General features: G+C 38.5%; 1 protein-coding gene across 1 annotated transcript in view; it reads left to right on the top strand.

Moving 5' to 3' along the window:
- Window positions 1-21,073, top strand: part of galnt18b (UDP-N-acetyl-alpha-D-galactosamine:polypeptide N-acetylgalactosaminyltransferase 18b) — an 87,163-nt gene that overhangs the window by 25,200 nt on the left and 40,890 nt on the right. The window contains exons 2-4 of the mRNA XM_006780163.3: window positions 10,338-10,533; window positions 11,776-11,942; window positions 19,850-20,033. Of these exons, the coding sequence (XP_006780226.2) occupies window positions 10,338-10,533; window positions 11,776-11,942; window positions 19,850-20,033 (547 nt within the window). The remainder of the gene's footprint in view (window positions 1-10,337; window positions 10,534-11,775; window positions 11,943-19,849; window positions 20,034-21,073) is intronic.

Raw genomic sequence — 21,073 nt, forward strand, 5'->3', positions numbered from 1 at the left:
CTGAGTTTGCAAAACTAAAAGCACAAACACTGCTTTGCACTCAGTTTGCCATTTTGTAACACACACTTTGCAAACCTGTAGCTACAATCCACTGCACAGCACTATTTTTGCAGAACTGTAAACACAACTCACTGCTTTACACTCAATTTCCAAATGATCAACGCACTAAAACTATACACATTTAAGGCCATTATTTACACTATTTTGCCAACTGTCTGGCACACTGTCACATGTGAAAACTTTTTTTAGATAATTAGTTAACTTTGCAATCAGCCCTAGCACTATAATACAGGTAAGCTCTGTGTGTGGAGTACAATGGAGGGAGCAGGAAGTAGGAAGTAGGAAGTAGGATGAAGAGGACGACAAGGACAAGGAGGAGCAAGAGGAGGACGAGGAGGGGGGAGAGGAGGACGAGGAGGGGGGAGAGGAAGGGTAAGAAGAGTAAGAAATAGAATTGCTGATGACATCAGAGCTACAATAGTGGACCATGTAATCAATCGTGGAGTGACCCTGAGGGAAGCTGACCAACGGGTCCAGCCTTACTCGAGCTGCTACACTGTAGCAAGTATCATAAGGACATTTTGAAATGAGAATCGGTTAGTACAGTCACTTTGCACTAAGATTTGTAGCACTGCCCTATGCCAATGAGAAACACAACAATACCATAGATGTAAAAATACTGAAATTGTTACTTTACAGAATTGCTAGACGACCAGATGCTGGGGGCAGAGGAAGCATGTTCACTGCAGACCAAGAAACCCATATAGTCAATATGGCGATTGCAAATAATCCTATACTTGGAAATAAACACTTGTGTTTGTTTTGATGTGAGGGAATAAACACCAGTACTTGAAGTTTGGATCCCTCTATGCTTACGGATCTATGACAAAAGTATGAGCTCAAACTGACATAGCCTACCTTGTGCACAGAGAAAGCAAAAGCCAGATGTGTTTTTTATTCATACCATCAGTGTGTAGTTGGTGCATTGTGTGCTTATTAATATGATGGCTTGTGTTAACTGTTGGATACACAAATACCATTTTTACAAAAGTGTGGAGAGTTAAGCAAGGGTTATTTGTTTTTACAAGAAAGCTACAATGTTTTGCTGATTGGGTGAAGAGTTTTCTTATTTGTGTGTAGAGTTTTGCAAAAATAGCCAATAGTTACAAAAAATGTGCTCAAGCCATCAGAAAAAACTGTAATACATCAAATCATTTCAAAATTGAAAAACTGCATTTTGTATTTAGTGGGTTGTCTTTGTCCAATATGAAAAATATTTCAGATCATCAAACCAGTTAAGTGTGACAAATATAATATAAAACTAGGAAAGCAGGAGGGAGGCAAATACTTTTTAACAGCATGTGTGTTTAGAGTTGGGCAATATAGATCAATACCACAATATCAAAGAGTACTTTTACCAATAATCAATGTGTGTGTGTGTGTGTGTGTGTGTGTGTGTGTGTGTGTGTGTGTGTGTGTGTGTGTCTGTGTGTGTGTGTGTGTGTGTGTGTGTGTGTGTGTGTGTGTGTGTTCAACTGCAATGTAATATATATCACAAAGCTTTTTAAATGCATAAAACAAGTCCTCTGTTCTTCATCTTTAGCAATTTATGAATTTGATTTTCCACATAAGCAGAACAAGATTCTTAAAATCAAAATGCAGTATTTAGGCTCATAAACTTATGATTTTAATGAAAGCAGCAAGCAAATGTTATTGAATCATCATTCATTTGATTTAGAATAGCTTAAATATGTGTGTGTGTGTGTGTGTGTGTGTGTGTGTGTGTGTGTGTGTGTGTGTGTGTGTGTGTGTGTGTGTGTGTGTCTATGTCATCATTGCTTTTTTCACCACTATTGTCAAAATGGCCTTGAACAGTAAATCTTTTAAAATCAATACTCAGTCTCTTTTAGCAAGCAGCTTATCTAGTTTTATAGAAACCTTGTGCCTGAAATCTTCATGTGACGAGACCTGCCTTTTTCATAAGACTGTAATCGATGTTGTAATCGAAGGTCCTCTCATTCGGACCGTGAGCAGGTCCGAATGAATATACAATGAACATATTGATCGCGTAACGGTGTTTGATGTCTTGGCTTCATGCTCCACTCTCATTATGTTGGATGTTAAAATGACAGGATAAGATAAATTGCAGACTGTCTGTTTTAATTGGACAATATTTTCTAGACAGTGAAATCACAAGAATAGACACAAGACCTTTTGAAAGGCTTGTCTCATGTCTCGGTCAAACAGGGATCACTGATTAAAGCAAAATGTGCACATCAATTTTAGTTTGTAGTAAAACACATTTGAGTTCCTCAGCACCTGCATTAAGAGTTTTGAAGCTTAGATCTGAGTGAGAGTTACATAAATTAGTTTTGAAATAACAGAACTAAAACCCAGAAGTTCATAAATCTGATTTTCATTTTGTTTTCCCCAAAAAATTCTACTTAGACCATTAGATTAAAATAATAGACTGAAACTGAAGCACTAACAATATATCCTGAGTAATAAGCTGTAAAAATATGATGTCTATAAAGTAGGTTCTTAATATCAGCCATGTTTTTGCTATTTTCTGACTGGACCTGTGGAGGTGGTAATAAATGTGGTAAAACAGTATATCTTACAAGGCTACCAAACTACTATACTATCCCTCGAGACTGCTTGGCAAGCATGTGGCAACCATTGGTCACTAGGGAAAAATTAGTATTGTCCAACTAGTTTCTAGCAGACTGTATGGCAGTTGCTGATTTGTCACTCACTAACTGCTTGCCATGAGGTCATGAAACTGTGAAAATTGCTGTGCTGAAAACTGCTGTGCAAACCATTGTTTTTCTTCAAGGCAAAAGTGGTATGTAAGAGTAGAATGGAATCGAATAAAATGGAATAGCCTTTTATTGTCATCTTACATGCAAATGATGACTGTCGTAATCTGCTTGCAATGAAAGCAGGCAACTTTCGGCAACAATTCACCAACCATTCAGGGAAATACTGGTGCTGTTTAGTTGTTGTTGTTGTTGTTTTAAATGCCCCCAACACTGAGGCTTAGCAACCATTTACGCAGCAACCTCCACCAGCCACTTGCTGGTTGGGAAAGTGGTTCAGTAACGTTTTCTAATCGCTTCACTGAAATCATTTCAATTAAATCATAAGGATATTGTGGTGTGGCTTTTTAAACTTCTGTTCTGCTCATTAATTATTAATAATGATTTAGATTTTAAAATCAAAACCATAAACTAATAAAGATGACAGAAGATTTTACTAACAATCTCGAGTAACCACTCATAGAGGCAGGGAATACACATTTTTCCCTAGCGGCCAGAGGTTGCCAGGGTGTCACCAATGGATCTCTAGGCCTATGTGACTGAGGCCCAATATATGACCTCTGCCTCTCATATCGATAACACATCTGTTGGACCTCGTCTGATATTTTTGTCTTAACAAAGTGGAATAGAGTGTCTATAAGGAAGCTCTTCCCCCTCACTAAACCATAATTACTGTCATAAATACAAACAGGGATAGCATCCTTTGGGGAAGCTCTTTGACGACTATTTATGAATATGGTGATGATTATCTGTCCCAATTTAAGCCTACTGTCACATATTAAAGAAAGAAAGGATCGAGGATAACCAGTGGTGTGATCTCTGAAGATAGTAACCATTATTATCATTACTATAAGAGCTGAAAAAAAAGATTAATTTGATCATTTATATATATATATATATATATATATATATAAAATAAATAATATAAATAATTAGTTTGCTCTGACTTGAGTTGTCTTGACTGGTGTCACACCTAGCATGAGCTTGGTGTTGGCCAGTCTGCTACTTAAAGTGAACAAAAAAGGTCTCTAAAACCCTGAGAAATACACACCATATATTCATCACAAAACAAAGCTTTTCATCAGTTAAGTTATTTTAGGACTATATAAGGTTATGAGAATATTCTCCATCCATCCACTCTTGTCCATTTGACAGTTTGCAGGGTCTTAGATATACTAAGGATTTCTTAAAGGACATTTTGTCATCGTATTGATTTGCATTAAATAGTTTCAACAGCCTCGCCGTTCTTACCAAGTGTACTGTGTACCTTAGGGTTTGAAGGTGCAGGTAAAAAGCTCCCAGTGTCTGCAAGAGCTTTATCAGAGGTCTACATCTGTACCACTGTGAGTTAGCATTGCACAGAAGGGATTTCTATAAAATGATAATGCTTTGTGTTTGACATTCAAAACATTTTCCCTTCACAAGCATGGGGGCATGAGTAAATATAATTTGATAAAATCTTTGTGCATTGTGGGGTGGTTTCATCACTTTGAACTATCTTTAATGGGATCAAATTGAATAATTTAACACGTGCTGCTTTTCCTCCCAAAAATTAGACCATGCAGGACCTGGAGGTTTGTTGTTCTCTTTCCGTGACGTCTTTGTTAACTGTTATCTGTTCCCTAACAACGTTTTTTCTTCGGTTAATGATGAGTGTGTTTTGGTTGTATGTGCATATCTTTTTTCCTGCATCTCTCCTCTGTGACTATGGGAGACGGCCGTAACTCAGTTGCCTTGCTGTGCACGCATTGAAAGCACACTTAGTGTTGCACTCCACACAGGGCTGGAGTGCTTCTGGGAAGCTTAGGGAATACTTTCCCAGTCTATACGCACTATGCACGTGCCCTACTCTTTGCCTCAGGTGTTTGGCTGTGCTTTACTTGAATTAGCAGCAGTGTTTGTTGTGCTCAAGAGGAAACCACTCTCCAAACACAAGGTTAAAGTGAGTCACGTGATCTGCTTAATAGAAGAGTCATGTGACACACTTTTAATTGCTTTGGTCTTTGTTCGAACCACTGCAGTAATTGTATTGTGCTATCATATTTGTCAGATGTGATTATGTAGACATACTAAAAAACACCAAGTTGCCAAACTCACTCTGTCTAAACAACACCAACCTGCCCTAACAGCTACTTCTGGGATTCACCGCAGAGGAAATCATCTCTGTAGGCTTAATTAATCACCACCACAAGCAGTCAGATGAATGGGCCTTCAGGCATGCTTGCCCAGATTGAAAGACTTGGAGAAGTTTTACGCAGGCCTTAGCCTAACCACAGAGTTCTCTTATCGAGAGCTGAGATACTTCCTCTGTGCTTCACAGCAGAGAAACAACTGTGGGTTGTATGTAAGTTTCACTGCCTCGGGCTTGTATCGTTTTCTGTCTTCTCTCAGCTTGGATGTTGGCTGCCTTTTTGATTTGTAAATGTTTCTCTGAGCATTTTTATAAAATACAGCTACGCCACTGTGATGTATCAAAGATAAATAACTTTGTGTACAATACTGCACCACATTTGATAAATGCAGGAGACATGCAGTCAGCTGGAAGCTTTCTGTGCAGCAAGACAAATACATTCAATCATTAGCTCGTGCTTCAGTGCAATCTATTCCTTGTTACTGCGCACAGTATTTAAAGCATTTAAAGCTCACAGTCTAGTTGGTACATGTGGACATCACATTTTGGGTTGTCTAGACCGAAATACTAAATTTTGTTTTACAAGGGCCTGATATCCACTTACGGGAACATTATACTGCCACTGTTCTATTGAAATTTTAAACAAATATCTTGATATGTGCATCTCATTTTTGTCAGGAACAAAAATCAGGTAAAAAAAATAAAATCTGGAAATTCTTTGTTTTTACATTCATCAGGTCCCAATCAGCCCAAATAGCAAAGAGAAATTAAAAATGCATGCCATGGAAGAGTTCGGGTCTTACGAAGTTAAAATAGAATAAATATTAAAATGACCTACAGGTTAGATTAGTTACAGGTAATTCCATCTGGACTCAATGCCTCATTTACATTTATAATTTGCATGTTAGGATTTTTAACCTAAAAGTGAAATTTCCTCCATATTTCTCCGCAATATTTTTGCCTTCTTGAGCACAGCACAGAGTAATTTTCAGAACAAGATTGACTGCATAATGCAAGACTGCATTATCACATTTACATGCTGTATTTGTTAACAAACAGTACATTTACACACAAAACAAGATAATTCATTTGGAATCGTATTTCTTGCCCAGTGACGAATATATGAGTGTAATGTTTGCTTTGTTCATCTCTAATTCTGCCTCTATCCTAAATTCTCCAATGTTTACTAGCTTGTCAGCTTTGTCTGTACTGCCTGCTGTTTATTGTTGGGCTAACACACCATGTGTTTGTAGAGTTTTTAAATTTCTTATTTGTAAAAAGAGATATTAAGCTGAAACAGAAATATTCTAAGATGCCCAGAGGCTATTTAGTGAAATTTTTAAGAGACCATTTTAAGGTCAGACTCAGGGTCGAGGTACAAAACTATGATTATGTCCTCATGATAACCAAATGTGTACAGGATAGAAACTGTGTTTTAATTTAACGGAGTATAAACTTTGTATTTTTTTTTCCTTTCAAAGCACAGTAGTATTATCTCCTGCCTTTTCAGAAGAAGTTTTTCGTTCTGTTCATAATGTAATCCTGTTACACCTGCTTCCCCTTCATATTGTTGTATTTAATCAGCTCATGAATATTAGCCTTTCCCAATCTGCTTAAAACACACACACACACACACACACACACACACACACACACACACACACACACACACACACACACACACACGTCTGTAACCTGTCTTTTGTATGCAGTCTCAGTGAGGAGTCACCCCTCACTTCTCTTTGGGTATTTGAGAGTTCTTAGTTTATTTTGCTCACGTTTTATTGGTAAAATAATAATAATAGTCTTCAGTTAATAGAATACTGCAGCTTTATTAAAACAGCTTAAAAATGAATAAATCTGAACTTTGAAAATTTGATTAAATGAAGAAATTATTTTTGTCACTCTTCTACTAAACAGCTTTTTTTTAATAACCATACATGAATGTTTACGTATGGTAGGATGTGAATTATCCCTGATAGCTGCAGTCTTTCAGCAGGGAGCTGAAATACTGAAGGTTTATAATGGAAATTGACTCTTTTTTTATTGTTCTATAGTTTCACTATGCTGCAGGGCACTGATGCCTTCTCTTAATGAAATTATTAACACATGATACGCCAGAACCTCTTTTCATTAGATTTCATTTCCTGCTGATGAGGCCATTTTAATTTACAATATGTTATTATTAACCATGACACAGAGGTAATTTTTTATAACGTTAATTATTTTCTGACTATTTTTTCCCGCCTCGAGAGTCCCTCTGTTTGCAATCACGTTTTCTTAATATTACTAACAGCCTCAGTTTTCAGACCCGTTGCACACTATTCACTGAAATATTCACTGAAAGTGTTTTAATAAGTGTATTAATAAGCATCACAGAAAATATTTTGGGATTAGGTATTGCAAGTATAATTGTAAGTGTTGTAAGTATTGCAAGTATTGCAAGTATTGCAAGTATAGCTTGAAAACTTTTATTGTGTCTCTTTTGAGACATGTCTACGTAGAACAAATATTGCTGGTTTAATCATCTTAGCCTGTAATTTTTCTTTTTTTGTCATTTTTTCTTTTTTGTCATTATGTGTTATCCCTGCAACAGACCATCCATCCATCCATGGGGATGGTTAGTTGATTTAGGTTACTCAAAAAGGTTCTTGGGTGGCTGCATTAACTTATTTTCTTGTCACCATTCATATCTTTTCTCTTCTCCCTCAGCATTATGTATGCTTTGCCTGAATGCTGGAATTTACCACATAAACATAAACCTCACAGCAACAAATAAATAAATATTTTAAAGACTTCATCACAGATTAATCCTTCTGAATTTCTGCTATATCAGAATATAAAATAAATATTTAGAAATATAAATAAATATTTTAAAATATAAATAAATATTTTTATTTTTATTGAGCCAGTAGTGGTAGCAATCTGACAAAATATAGCTATCAAAACAGTTCAAATTGAAAATACAGACCATAGGATAAGCCTGTATGCCGATGATATATTACTTTTCCTTACAAACTCACAAACCTCTCTCAGAAAGACGATCACACTTATAGATAAGTTCTTATCCATATCATACTATTCCATCAGCAGTTTTGCCTCTGAATTGCAATTTGAAAAACACCACCACCACCCCACTACAGTCAGGTAACATTAGATATCTAGGTATATATGTTTCTGCCAGGCGCCTCTCAGTTGCCACCATGAAAATTATGATTTTGCCAAAAATAAAAAAAAATATTCTCAGTTATCCCTAATAAATCTCCTTTACTTTGTTTAAATCACTAGACTCTGTGGAAAAGTAAAAATCTCTAATTTGCCTTTCATAAGCTCCAGTATTAAGCATCAAAACTGCTTTAAAAGCCTTAACATAAAAATCTTTCTGACAGCCTGGTGGGACATCTTAAAAATAACTAAATGTTCATTTTCCCATGTAAACTAACACACATTTGGAACAATCCAGATATCTGTCAGGAAAAGAAAATACTAAAGTTTGCATCGTGGCATGAGAAAGGGATAAATAATCTAGAACATGTTATATGGGAAATCTTATGGGCCTTAAACACTCAAACATATGCACCCACTGCAAAGAGAACTCTGCTGAGAACTGTATGCATGATATATGGTCCTACATGCCTGTCCAGAGGTTCTGGCAGAGGCATGAAAGCTCGCCTCTTTTGGGTGGATCCAGGTGCACAACCTGGGGCCCTGGGATTGTAGGTAGCAGACAGTTGGTGCTGCAAGCCATCCCCTCTGTTCAAGGATGATCGTTCACAGTGGACACAATGGGTGACGCTGTGGAGCCCATGGCACATCCTTGTTTTTTGTCTGTAGAAACCCTCACTGTATTTAAAATATGTGGTGGTAAGGCAGAGGTCTAACAGTGGGCAAATCTGATCAGGGCCAAAGCTGGTTCTGTCTTCTAAGGAGCTGTCTTGCTTTAGTCATTTTCTGACAGTCTCCACTGCCTCAGTTGTATATGTGCAAGTAAAGAGTGAAACCACATCAAAGGACACTACGGTTTCTTCTGGATTCAGTATAACCCACATAGCAAGCAGGTCTGGCCCGGATCTGGTACCAAGCCGGCACTGCTGGCTGACCAGTGTCATGCCAGGGTGTATGTCAACCAGATGTGGGCCAGGTCTGGCAATGATGGCACTATTTATGTTCCTATCTTCCTATTTTATTTAAATGAGCCAAATGCCATGTTGCAATACTATACTGCTATGGTAGCCAACATTTCAAATGCAGGTTTGACAGGTTTGTGAGTGTACACTTTATCCAAAACCTAGTGACGGTTTACTCATGTTTACCACCTACTGATCGAAAGGTTAGTGGTTTGATCCCTGGCTCCTCCAGTCTGCATGTCAAGAGTGTGAATGTGTATGAATGTAGTTAGGAAGCACTGACTTTGGAGAAAGTGTGTAAATGTGGCATGTTGTATAAAGCGCTTTGAGTAATCCGGGACACTAGAAACCACCATTTGGTCTTAGAACTGAGAGGTGAAACGTCTTCAAGAAACTTACAGAAGTCCAGTCACTTTACTTTGCAAGCTCCTTAGATTACTGTGACCTGGATGACTTAGAGCCTACACATACATTGTTGCTTTATGTACCTGTGCATTTTCAAATGTTTGCGTTCCAGGTGTTGTATGGGGTTTTTTTGGGGTTTTTTTTACAGATGCAGCAGCTGTCCATTTCTAGTTGTACTTCATCCTTTTATTATGTCTTCCCCAACCCCTCCTCTTTTTTTTGCCTGGCCTGCCTTAAACATTGTCATACTGTATACCACATATAATGTAATAACTGAAATAACAGAAATAGAAATAAAGAAATAAACAGATAAACCATGAACAAGAGGAGCCTATAGAGAATTTATAGAGCTGGTCTTGGAAAAGCAAAATGTGTTTGGCACAGCAGTGCATATAATTCTGATTGATAAAACTGCCAGACAGGACAGGATTTAAAAGCAAAGGGAGAAAAAACTATGAAAGAAAGGTTGTGTCTGTTGCTGTAGGCAAATTGGTTTCACTTTGTCCTGTCTGTGTAGGTCAAACAGCAAAGTCAGCTACAGCGCAGCTCAGCAACTGCTGGGACAGACTGAATCTTTTTCTCGTGTTCAAGGACATGAGAGAGCTTCTCATCATCAGCATGAACTCTAGCATTTCTGTTGAAGGACACTCAGCCAGTCTTTTTAAATAACAGTTCACCCCCACCTGCAAACATACATTACAACACAAGGAAAACAACATTAATCATAGGGATTATATTAGCTTATCGTTTTTCACTATTCCTTAAATATCCAGTTATGCAAACCTCACAGGTAGGTTGACAAGTTGGAGTGGAGTAGACAAATATTTATGTTATTTGTCTTTCTATCCCTCATAGAGACTCCAGGGAAGGACGACGATGGTCAGCCGGATACATCATTCTCTGACTCGTCACTGTTTGCTCACTGGGGTCAAGAGCTCAGTCCAGACAACCGGCGAGTGGCTCTGAAGCAGTTCCAGTACTATGGATATAATGCCTACCTCAGTGATCGTCTCTCTTTAGACAGGCCAATAGCAGACCTCAGGCCTGATGGGTAAGACTGGTACAAAAATGTTCAAACACTACCTACGTGCTAGATTCCTAGATTATATGCTGACTTTAGATGTAAAGTGTTGCTTTTAGTTTAATTCTATCCTACCATCATTTTTTTTTAAAACAACCAGAATTGCAGTTGGAGAGTGAGGCATGTGCTCATATTTAATGTTTGAAATTTGGTCGTTTAATTCTATGTGAGTATATATGTCTCTCCAACTGCAATGAGATGCATTGAATTAGATGTAATATGCAATAACATATTAAAAAAAATATGTATGCATGTATGTATGATGCATACATACATATAGTGCAAAGATTTACACAGCTTAAAGAACTTTTGGACATTTTCTTCTCCAAACTCAATTCAGAACATTTATTCTTACTGACACTGGTTCTGCACAGTCATCTGAGACAGTTCCAGGGGAGACATTAATCACACATGTTTTGTGTCTCTGTTTCACATTTCCCAAACATTATGCCTGAGCCATGGCTTTCTGCATATACAAAAAGAAAGGAGAGCATGATGAGCATGGACAGCAATGGGGTTTTGTTGAATTTTTCTGAGGGTTGTAGAAGCAAATAAAATAACACAGTCCTAACCCAATTCTCTTCTTTTTAATTAAATTAAATGTTCATTTCTAGAGGATATTATGGGGAGGTTTTAACTAATTTTGCTACTGTTGTTATTGAGGTAGTAGTTATTTGTGAACACAGGAGCCATAGAACCATACAGATAAACACCTGGGTCATTTAAAAATACCTCTGTTCAGACTGAAAGCTATGTTTCCCGGACTTTTATTGGCATTTTGTGTAGCTTCCTCTTTCTGCAAATCTTGGAAACAGACATTTAGTTTCCTTTCAGGAGAAGAAGCTGGACTCATTATTCACAATGCGAATGTCAACATGTGGTGACAGAAAACAGTGTTTTGAAAGAGAAAGAGAGGAGCGGGAGATTGATGACAGACCTTACCACTTTCCTTTTCTTTTATTTTCCCATTTGCATTGCAGAGCACCAGCAGTGCACTAGCACCTGTATTTGTTAGATTAACCATAAACCAGTGACAACATTTATGTGTTGATAATCGGATATAAGGTTCTGATAGTCTGCCAAGAAGACACTTTGGCAAGAAACCTGACAATATCTCACTCTGAAGCGGGATAGCGTCAAACGTGTCTGTTAATCATTTAGACAAGCTGAAGGTCTAAACGTTGCCTCTTATTTGTTATTTGTCCTCCACAGGTGCAGAAACATTACTTATCCCTTGAACCTCCCTCAAGTGAGCATTGTGTTCATTTTTGTGAACGAAGCCTTGTCTGTCATTCTGCGGTCTATTCACTCTGCCGTCAACAGGACACCTTCCCACCTGCTCAAAGAGATAATCCTGGTGGATGACAACAGCAATAATAGTAAGTACCCACATTTTATGTAACAGAAATTGACTGTTTGTCTAGCTGTAGCTCAGCAGCCGCAAACAGGCAATAGATGCTTTCCAGCTAGATTGAAGTAATAGGCATGGATTTGCCATTAGGGTGACACTTTGTCTACTATGCATTTCTAAGAGTTTTATGTGGTTTGATCACAAGTGCAAAAGTGAGTAAGCAGTGTGTTGATCTACCTTTCCCTAAGCTTCCATCTGATAATTGTCTTGTCACATGCAATTACTCCCAAGGTAATGGAGAACACCATCAGATAAAGATATTGTTTTGTTGGGTTACAGGTTGTGTAAAAACCATGTGGAAGCCCATCCTGGATGCTATCAGAATAATCTTTCAGCATCTCTCCCTCCTTCTCTGCCTTTGTTGGTTTGGGGAGAGAGCTGAGCAATTCCAGCCAAAGTTGTTCAAAATGACCTTCAACAAAAACTTTTCAGTCTGAAGGGCCTTCTCTTCTAATGTGCATAAGCAAGAGCACAGGGTAAACTTCCACTGATACACTGAGTTCCAATAAAATTACAATAATGCTTTTTGTCAAAGTTTCAAAAGGCATACATTCAACCCTACAGCTCAGCTCCTAAAGTATCCTCAATAAAATGGCCAATTAGGGATGAGCTCACAAAAACACAGAGGATACATAAGAATGCAAAGCTGGAAAGGCCATTATAGTTTAAATATCGGTGTTTGCTTGCAGTCAGTATCTGTATTGCTGCTCCTCTGAGGGCCTTCAAACTCCTTTAATGTTAATTAGGAGCTGTGTACACTGGGTTTAACTGATAGATGAATAACACTAATTAGCTGCAAAGCCAGGAAATTTGCCCCAAGGCAGATAACAATCCAGCAAGGTGATGAAGTGTTTGTACATATCTTGTCTGCATTTGCAAACCTAATTCTTACATCTGCATGCATTGGATGTTGAGTAAATACTGTCAGGTCAAAAAGACATTTAATATATGCGTGTAACTACTGAGCTCTGTTCCTTCTGCGCTGCTATCACTGACATGACTGATGTGTGAGATCACTGACAGGTGACTTTAGTCTGCTTTGCAGAGCACAAGATATAGACTTGAAGTCACCTGTGAAAGTGGACCTGATAATTTACAGCAGAAGACTTTAACTACATCACAAAGGCAGAAAGCGGGCTATAAAAAGGTAATGATACTGTGCCAAGGTCATTTATAGGCTTTTCACTTTTAAATAGGCTCTGCACCTTGTAACAGGAACTGAGACAACCATTACGGGCCAATCAACAGGGGAAATACTGGCACTGGGAGGAATATGTTTACCAGAGTCAATAATGCACAACATGGAGCATTGCCTGTAGCCTGCTGGAGCAAAACATAGATCACTGTGGTATGTCTTGATAACTTACCTCAACTCGACTGAATAAGAATTATCTCTCTCCTTCTGGCTGTTACTGGCCATAAAGTTGGATTTATCCAAATGTATCATATAAAAAAATGTAAAACCCAGAAGTCTCATCTCAAATTACAACTAATATTCATTCATATTTCATCAGGTAATTGAGAGCTGGAGAGCAGTTGCCTTCAGCGCCTTCAGAGACCCAAGTCACGCGTTGACATTTTGCTGATGGCATTTCGCCCTGTTTGCTTGAGCACTCCGTCACACTGCGTATGATAGGCCTGGTGTTATCATTATCACCATGACTGTGAATCTTATCTGTGCTAAATGTCGTTAGCCTGTTGACCTGTGATGCTGCTGATAGTGCTGAAAGGGTCATCATCCAGAGCTTACCTCTGAGGCACCCACGGCCTTGCATTAGTCATCGGCCGCTGTCACAGCTCACCTCCGAGCATTAGCATGCAGGAGAACGTGTAGCCATCAAGGGAGAGAAGGGCAAATTGACCTAGCTGATTCCTCCTTAATTGGATAATGTCCCAAGCTGTGGGCCGCGAAAGACTTGTCCATGTAAAAGTAGGGTTTTGAGAGGGTATCGCTTATTAGACAGGCTCAGAGGACTTATGATCCATTCTTTACCCTAAAATGTAATATGTTAGGGTGTAGAGTTCTAGGATGAGACACTAACCTGAAAGAAAATGGACAGCAGAAAGAAAAAAAATCATGCTTATAGTAATGTAAAAAGACTGTCTCTGCAGCATCCATCTAGAAATTCAAAGGCTAGCCTGCTGATTAGCCTTTGTAGGCAACATGCAATCTTTTGCCAAGGTTTCCTGTTCACTCATTTAAGTAAGGAGATAGAGATAGCTAATAAAAAGCTTAAATTTCATTAGAAGATAGTTTTAACACTGCATTTTAGCAAATATAATGTTCTGCCACACAGACCATTTATGCAAACTTTTCTCAAAAGGGGTTAAAAAACGTGAAAATAATTTAAGCATGCTTAAGCATTCAGAAATTTCCTCCTTTGCCTTCATGTAAAAATAGTCATAGGCAGAGATTGTCACGGCTGGTGGGGTGAGCCGTTGGTGTGGAGGAAAAGGAGGACCCAAAATGCAGGCAGCCGACTGATGATATGAGTGAGGGTTTATTTACAGGTGACAGTGGCAGAACAGACAACGAAGCATGAGAAAACAACTGAAGAAACCTAAACTGGGAGAACTGAATGACAAACCTGAGAGCATACAAAAGGGGTGTGGGGCAGAGAGACGCAGAGACAGGAACGGAACACCATAGAACGCAGACGAGCCGACAACGAACACAGACCGACACCCACTAAATATACACACACAAGGTAATCAGGTAATCACACACAGGAGGGAAGAACAGCTGAACCCAATACACATGAGGACCGGAGGAGACAAGCTGAACACAATGACAACAGACACAGACCTTCAGAACAAAACAGGAAATCTAGAACCTGAACCGGACAAGGGGGGAGGACACAGAATAACTAGGACAGAGGAAAATAATCATAAAACACAAAACGCTGGGTCAACGACCCAGCACCATGACAGAGATTACTATGGATTTTAACAGTTGTCAAAAACTGCCTGAGTTTTCTGATATATGATAGAGTCCAATATGTTTGTTGGCTAATTAATCCTTTAGTCACAAAAGTTAAATGTAAAGTTCTCAGAAACTGGTGAACTAACCCAAATAGTCTCAGCTCCTTTAAAAACAGAAATAGAAAAACAGTTTGCTAAAGAACTTTCTGGGATGTTTTATGGCAATTTGTTACTGACCAGTAACCACTGACTTAGTGTGGAATGGTTCAGCCCCTCATGTGTGCAAAAAGGTTCCAGCAGCTGTTGGAAACCACTGAGATATCCATCAAGCAGTTACTACAGGTCCAGCCAGTGAAAGCTGGAGGCTACACAAAAGTTATGATATGATCAGAAATAAAAGATTGTATTAGTGTTCAAATTGCTGTTAATATGTACTGCCAAGAATATGTCCAGATATTTTCCTGTTCTTTGACAATGCTTACTGAAACGTCCGTACCAGAAAAGTCTTCATCAACGTCTAGAGAATGATAAATAGGCAGTGCCAATTTGTGATAGAACTGTTAGCAATGTACTCTATGTTCACCATATTTTGGGGTTTTTTTAGCTATTTTCTTTCTTTTTCTTTTTTTTTTAAACAAACTGCCTTTGGACTTTTTGGCTTGATTGTGGAGGAAGAGCAGTTCTCAGTTGGATATTTTAAACACTGATTTTCACTACCACTGAGTTGTGCAGTGAGAAATTGCCAAGTGATGCTGTGCAAACTACTCATCAACTGCGAGACCTGTATCCATGACGATTTGCCATCTGCTGTGCAAGCAGTAACTCCTGCTTGCTGATAAATGGTGTTTAGTTTAGTTGAACATGCATGAAAGAAACATATAATATTCAAGGCATAGTCAGATAGGCTCAGTTCATAGAAACATTTATGTAAGCTAGTTAAGATGAAAGATAGATGAGGAAGGAAACAATGACTAAAATCCCATTCATCAAATATCCTTTGCCTGGTTGTGCACGCAATGATATATATGACACAGTCACAGCTAATTCCCTGTGCAGCTAGGAGAAAATCTGAACAAGAGGATTTTAAGCCCTGTAGCCATATGGAAAGCTTTCAAGGTTTGTTCAGGAAAAATTGTTCATTCAGGAAATCCTTTTCTATAACTGTGTTACATCTGACTGAGAATAGGCTAGAGGTGAGCTAAGTGGCAGGTTCTTCTATTTTGCCACTCACCATTAGATTTACTATTCATCCTGTGAGTGAGAAAAACCTTGACTTTTCTTTGATACTTGTAAATTATGTACTGGAATTAGTGCACGGCTGCACAGTGATGTTATAACCTGTTTTGCTTGTTGTTCGAGTCCAACTCTATCCCAAAGCCCATTGCTTTCCAGCAGAGCCTCAGCCGGATATTGGTCCTGAAAGATTGATGAGCGTTGGCTATCAGCTATTCCTGGTGTAATGAAGTGTGTTTTATTAGGATTTGTTATGAGGAATAAGAGCATCATTCTTATTTTCAGTGCACACACACATTAGTATGTCTTAATTATTGATGGATTAAAACTTATAGATCTGTTGCAGCTTCTTTATTGGCTTTAGCCAAAGTAAATGGAATTATATAGCTAATCTCTCTACTAAATGCCTTTAAACTTGAATTAGTACAAAAATTACTCTGCTTTGAGTTTGAGAAATCTCATTAGGGACAAATTCACATCTCAGTTGTTAGCTGATTGCAGTTAATAAGGAGGTATAGAAACCAACTGTTACTGACTCCTCTTCCTACTGTAATACTCAACATACAGGACATGTAAAATTTCAGTTCATGTAGTGCATGTTCATTACTATGAGAATTAATGTGCTTTTGAATTATTTATTACCTGGTGGGAAATGGCAGCCGTCCACTGGAATAAATTAAACACACTCTGACTCTTTTCTGTTGAAGCACTCCTGTTTCCACATGTGGTCTGCTTGTAGTCCAATTTTGGTTGCATGCAGATAAACAGTGTGAATGGAGAGCAAAAGATAGATGGCATTTCCTAAATGCAATCTCGAAACCAACAGATTGCTTTACAAGAGCTTCTTAAAATGTATCTGTATTCGTAAACAATGATTAGTGTGAGAAACAACTATACCCATCATCCAAAAGTTGGCTGTTGCCTCCAAAGCATAAGTCAACAAACTAGTGATATATTACAGAATTGAATATGTAAATCTTTTTGTTTTTTACTTTTGTTGCTCGATGACATTTTGTGTCTGGAAAGTGTGAGTGTGCACAAACTGAAATAAGTGGCATCTCCTGCGCTCACATTTACAGGTGGGATATTTTATCTATATTATCACTCTTCATAGAGTTTGTTGACATTATATAATTCAGACTCAAGGTTGAAGGCAGGATAGCGGACATTTTATAGAACAGCTTCACGTACCTGTGTATCCCACAGGCCAACTGGAACTATGATCAAGATGCAAGAAGGTCAACCGTAGCCAAATACATCCAGAAAGTAAGACAGGTTTTGAGAAGCCAGCTGAATGGTAGGAATAGGATCTGAGCCATCAATAAATAAGCCCTATGAGTCATCAGATACTCACCTGGAATACTAAGCTGGCCACAGGAGACATAGATGCCACTGATGTCAAGACGCAAAAACTCCTCACAATTCATTGAGGTTTTAACCCAGAGTCCAGCACTCTGAGGCTCTACGAGAACCAGAAAGAGAGAGGGTGAAGATTTATTAGCGTCATAACCTAAATCCTTGAAAAAACACAGAGCATCTGAATACATCTGGAAGATAGTCCCCTGAGATAAGTGCCTCAGGCACTCAGACAGTCAATGATGAGGAACAGAAGGAGGAACTGTGCCATCAGATAGAGGACGGGGCTGACAAGACATCCTACCAGTGGCTAGGAAAGGCCAGCATAAAGGACAGCACAGACACAGAGTGTATGAGGAGTCTACCACAGTCAGAAGGACTCAAGCTGCAGAATGTCCAAACTTACCCCAGAGACTATCCATAACAAAGTAAGAGGAAAAAAGAGGCAGAGGAGGCAGAACCAAGTAGCTGGGATAGTGTATGGGATCATCTATGTTTATTATAGACTAGAAGTCTCCGACTCCTGATAGGAGACACCAACAAAGGTAGATGTAGTGATGGATCTGGCAATTCCAGTAGACAACATCAGAAAGAATGATTGTTAATAAATAGAAAAGGACCAGGGGCTGAAGGAACAGCTGCAGCAGATGTGGAAGGTAAAGGTCAAAGTGCTTCCAGTGGTAATAGGAGCATAAGAAGCTTTAAAGCTCAACATCAGAGGTCTCTGTCCAGAAAAGTGCAGTCCTAGGAACAGCTAAATAATCCGCCGAACCGTCAAACTCCCAAGTGTCTTGTAGAGGACCCAAGCTTGAGGAACACATGCATCACCACCCCAAGTTCAGCAAGAGGGAGATTTTTTTTAATATATAAAACAAGACCCCTTATTAACTTGACCTTGGGTGGCAATGTAGTATGCTAGGAATTATGTGATGTCAGCAGACTCTAGTGTGTCCGCATGTGTGTGTATAAGAACCTGTGCAATTCTTTGGCTTTGGCTATCATGTTGCTTTACTGTGAATATCAATGTAAAGAAAGACATAATACAATTTTCATACTCCACATATGGAGGAGATGAAGATAATGACTGCTTTTGCAACCCTTGAAAGGATTCCAAAAGAAAAGATGAGCTCTTAGCACTCATTTCTGCTCTTTCTATAGGAATTCAATGCTGTGGATTCACTGGATCATAGGTGAAGGCATGGTGTGAGGTATAGAGGTATAGAAACCAACTGTCACTGACTCCTCTTCCTACTGTAATACGGTCATATGGTGTGAGACTTATTTACTAACAGTTGTCAAAATTAACTATTAAGTCAGAAGCCAGCAGAAAATAAGGCTGAAAAATATTTAATTTAAAGACCACATATTGGTTTACTGAATGCATTGTCGGACTGTGGGGAATCTTTTCATTCCAAGAAAATATGCTGCCTTTATTATCTTTGTAGAGTTGATGAGGACTGGACTGTACAACTTTTGAATAACAGAAACTTTCTTTAACAGAACTTTTTGCTAGCATTATTCGATTAGAAAATCCACTTAGCCACTTTTTGTCTTCTCGCAGCTGCTTCTCACTCTCTTCAAACTGAAAAGATGGTTAAAACAGTGGGAACACAGCCTCGGGTGATTTATCTAAGGAATGATAAAAAACAGTACTGATAAAACTTTTATTTTTTCCCCCAGCTTTATCTGGTTGATAGTACAGTACAGAGCTATGATGTAATTTTGGCTTATCACACTGCTCTATGCTGATATTTTACAGCAGACTCAGAAGCTTGGCCTTTTTGAAAGAATTAGTTTCCGTCTCAGTCTGTTTCACTATCCTTGGCATTTTTCTAGTCGAAGCACAAGGTGAACCTGTAAATGTGCTGTTGTAATTTATTGCATTTTTGAGAAAATTACCAAAAATGTGGCTCTCTCAAAACCTTGAAGTAAAATACATATTTATTTGTCATGTAAGCAGCAATGAGTCATATTCTCCATGGTGTGATTCATCACACAGTATACAGCTCAGGTAATAATGGAGGTAAACTTTGAATCCAAACATCAAACCACAGACATTTCATCTCCTCCTTCCATGTTTTGAAAAGCATTGCAGGCTGAGTTCTCAATATTGCAATATCCCGTTATGACTGGTAAGCCCCATGGAGGTCTGCAGTGCTGGCTCAAGCTGCTGCCTGTTTGGTCCAGTGATCAAAGCAGTGAAGCAGAAGTGCTGCTGGCCTCCGACCAGTGAAATACTGCCCACTGGAGGAGGACATGATGTGTTCTTGTGGGTGGAAGTTTACTTCTAAGTAGCTCTCACTTTTCTTACCCTTTTCAAATGATATCTTCAGACACTGATATGCATTCGTTTGTTTCTTGCAGATGAGCTAAAGGAGAAACTTCATGATTTTGTGTCTGAGACTAACAGCCAACGTCCAGGATTCATAAAGATGGTGCGGCACGACAAGCAGGAGGGTTTGATCCGGTCCCGAGTGAGTGGGTGGAGGGTTGCTACCGCCCCAGTCGTTGCCCTCTTTGATGCCCACGTTGAGTTCAGTGTCGGATGGTGAGTAACTCACAAGTGCAGCTCAGCTTAGCAGCACAAGAGCGCCGCTTCTTGAGCCATATTGCTCTGTGAGGGTTGATTGTTTCTTTTTTTCAATCGAACCATCAAACTTCCTTTATATAAACAGCAGGTTAGCGCAGGTTCCAAAAGAGTACGCACAGATTCAGCTGAAAAAAATTAAATCATATTTAAAGCTAGATAAAATAAATTAACAAGACATACTGTAAAATAAAAATATAATGTACACATACACAATGTGCATTACAAGCAAGTGGATACAAATTAAGTTACGCTACTGTAGATTAAATAAAATTGAGAGACAAAAAATTGTAACAAAACTGCAAATTCACTTAAATCTAATTTTAGAAATGTATTGTGTATATATTACTTTAAAAGAAAGAAATTTGCTATGTCTTTATAATGAACTAAGTAAATAAAAAATACAGTACATGATATTCATACATCAAAAAGCCAAGCTGAGTAGTTTTATGTTTACGACTGAATAAACAGCACTTCGGGCTCTTCTCAGGACTCACTCACTCGCACTAAGAGTGGGCCAGAGTATAAAAAAGCTGCATCCCTCCCCAAAGATTTTTGCTCTGCACTTTGAAACGACTGACTTGTGCTAGAGAATGTGAAGAGCCTTAGTGATTCACACAATATATACATCTACATGTACGGCAAGCAAGACAATAAACTTTTGTTCTACCGGCAACAGTAATTTGTATCTTTGTATGACAAGATCACTGAAACACATCAACTAACAGTTAAAAATACAGAGTCCGATATTAAATATGAATTCAAAGGTGCAGGGGTTCTTTGTCAGATTTTAAACCGGCATGTAAGACCCACTCGTGTATGTAGATGTGAAGCATAAAGACCTCACTTAATAAAAATATAATAACAGTTATATTCACATTTTCCACAGTCTTTGAAGGGCACACACATGCATAGATGGGAATTTAGATGTGTAGTGATTGTATAAGTGGAGTTTATTGTAATGTATTCATTATAGCAGATCTAACCTCTGTTATAGCTCA

Source organism: Neolamprologus brichardi, chromosome 1 (genome assembly GCF_056152115.1).
Source record: "Neolamprologus brichardi isolate AB-2024 chromosome 1, ASM5615211v1, whole genome shotgun sequence".
NCBI classification, from domain to species: Eukaryota; Metazoa; Chordata; class Actinopteri; order Cichliformes; family Cichlidae; genus Neolamprologus; species Neolamprologus brichardi.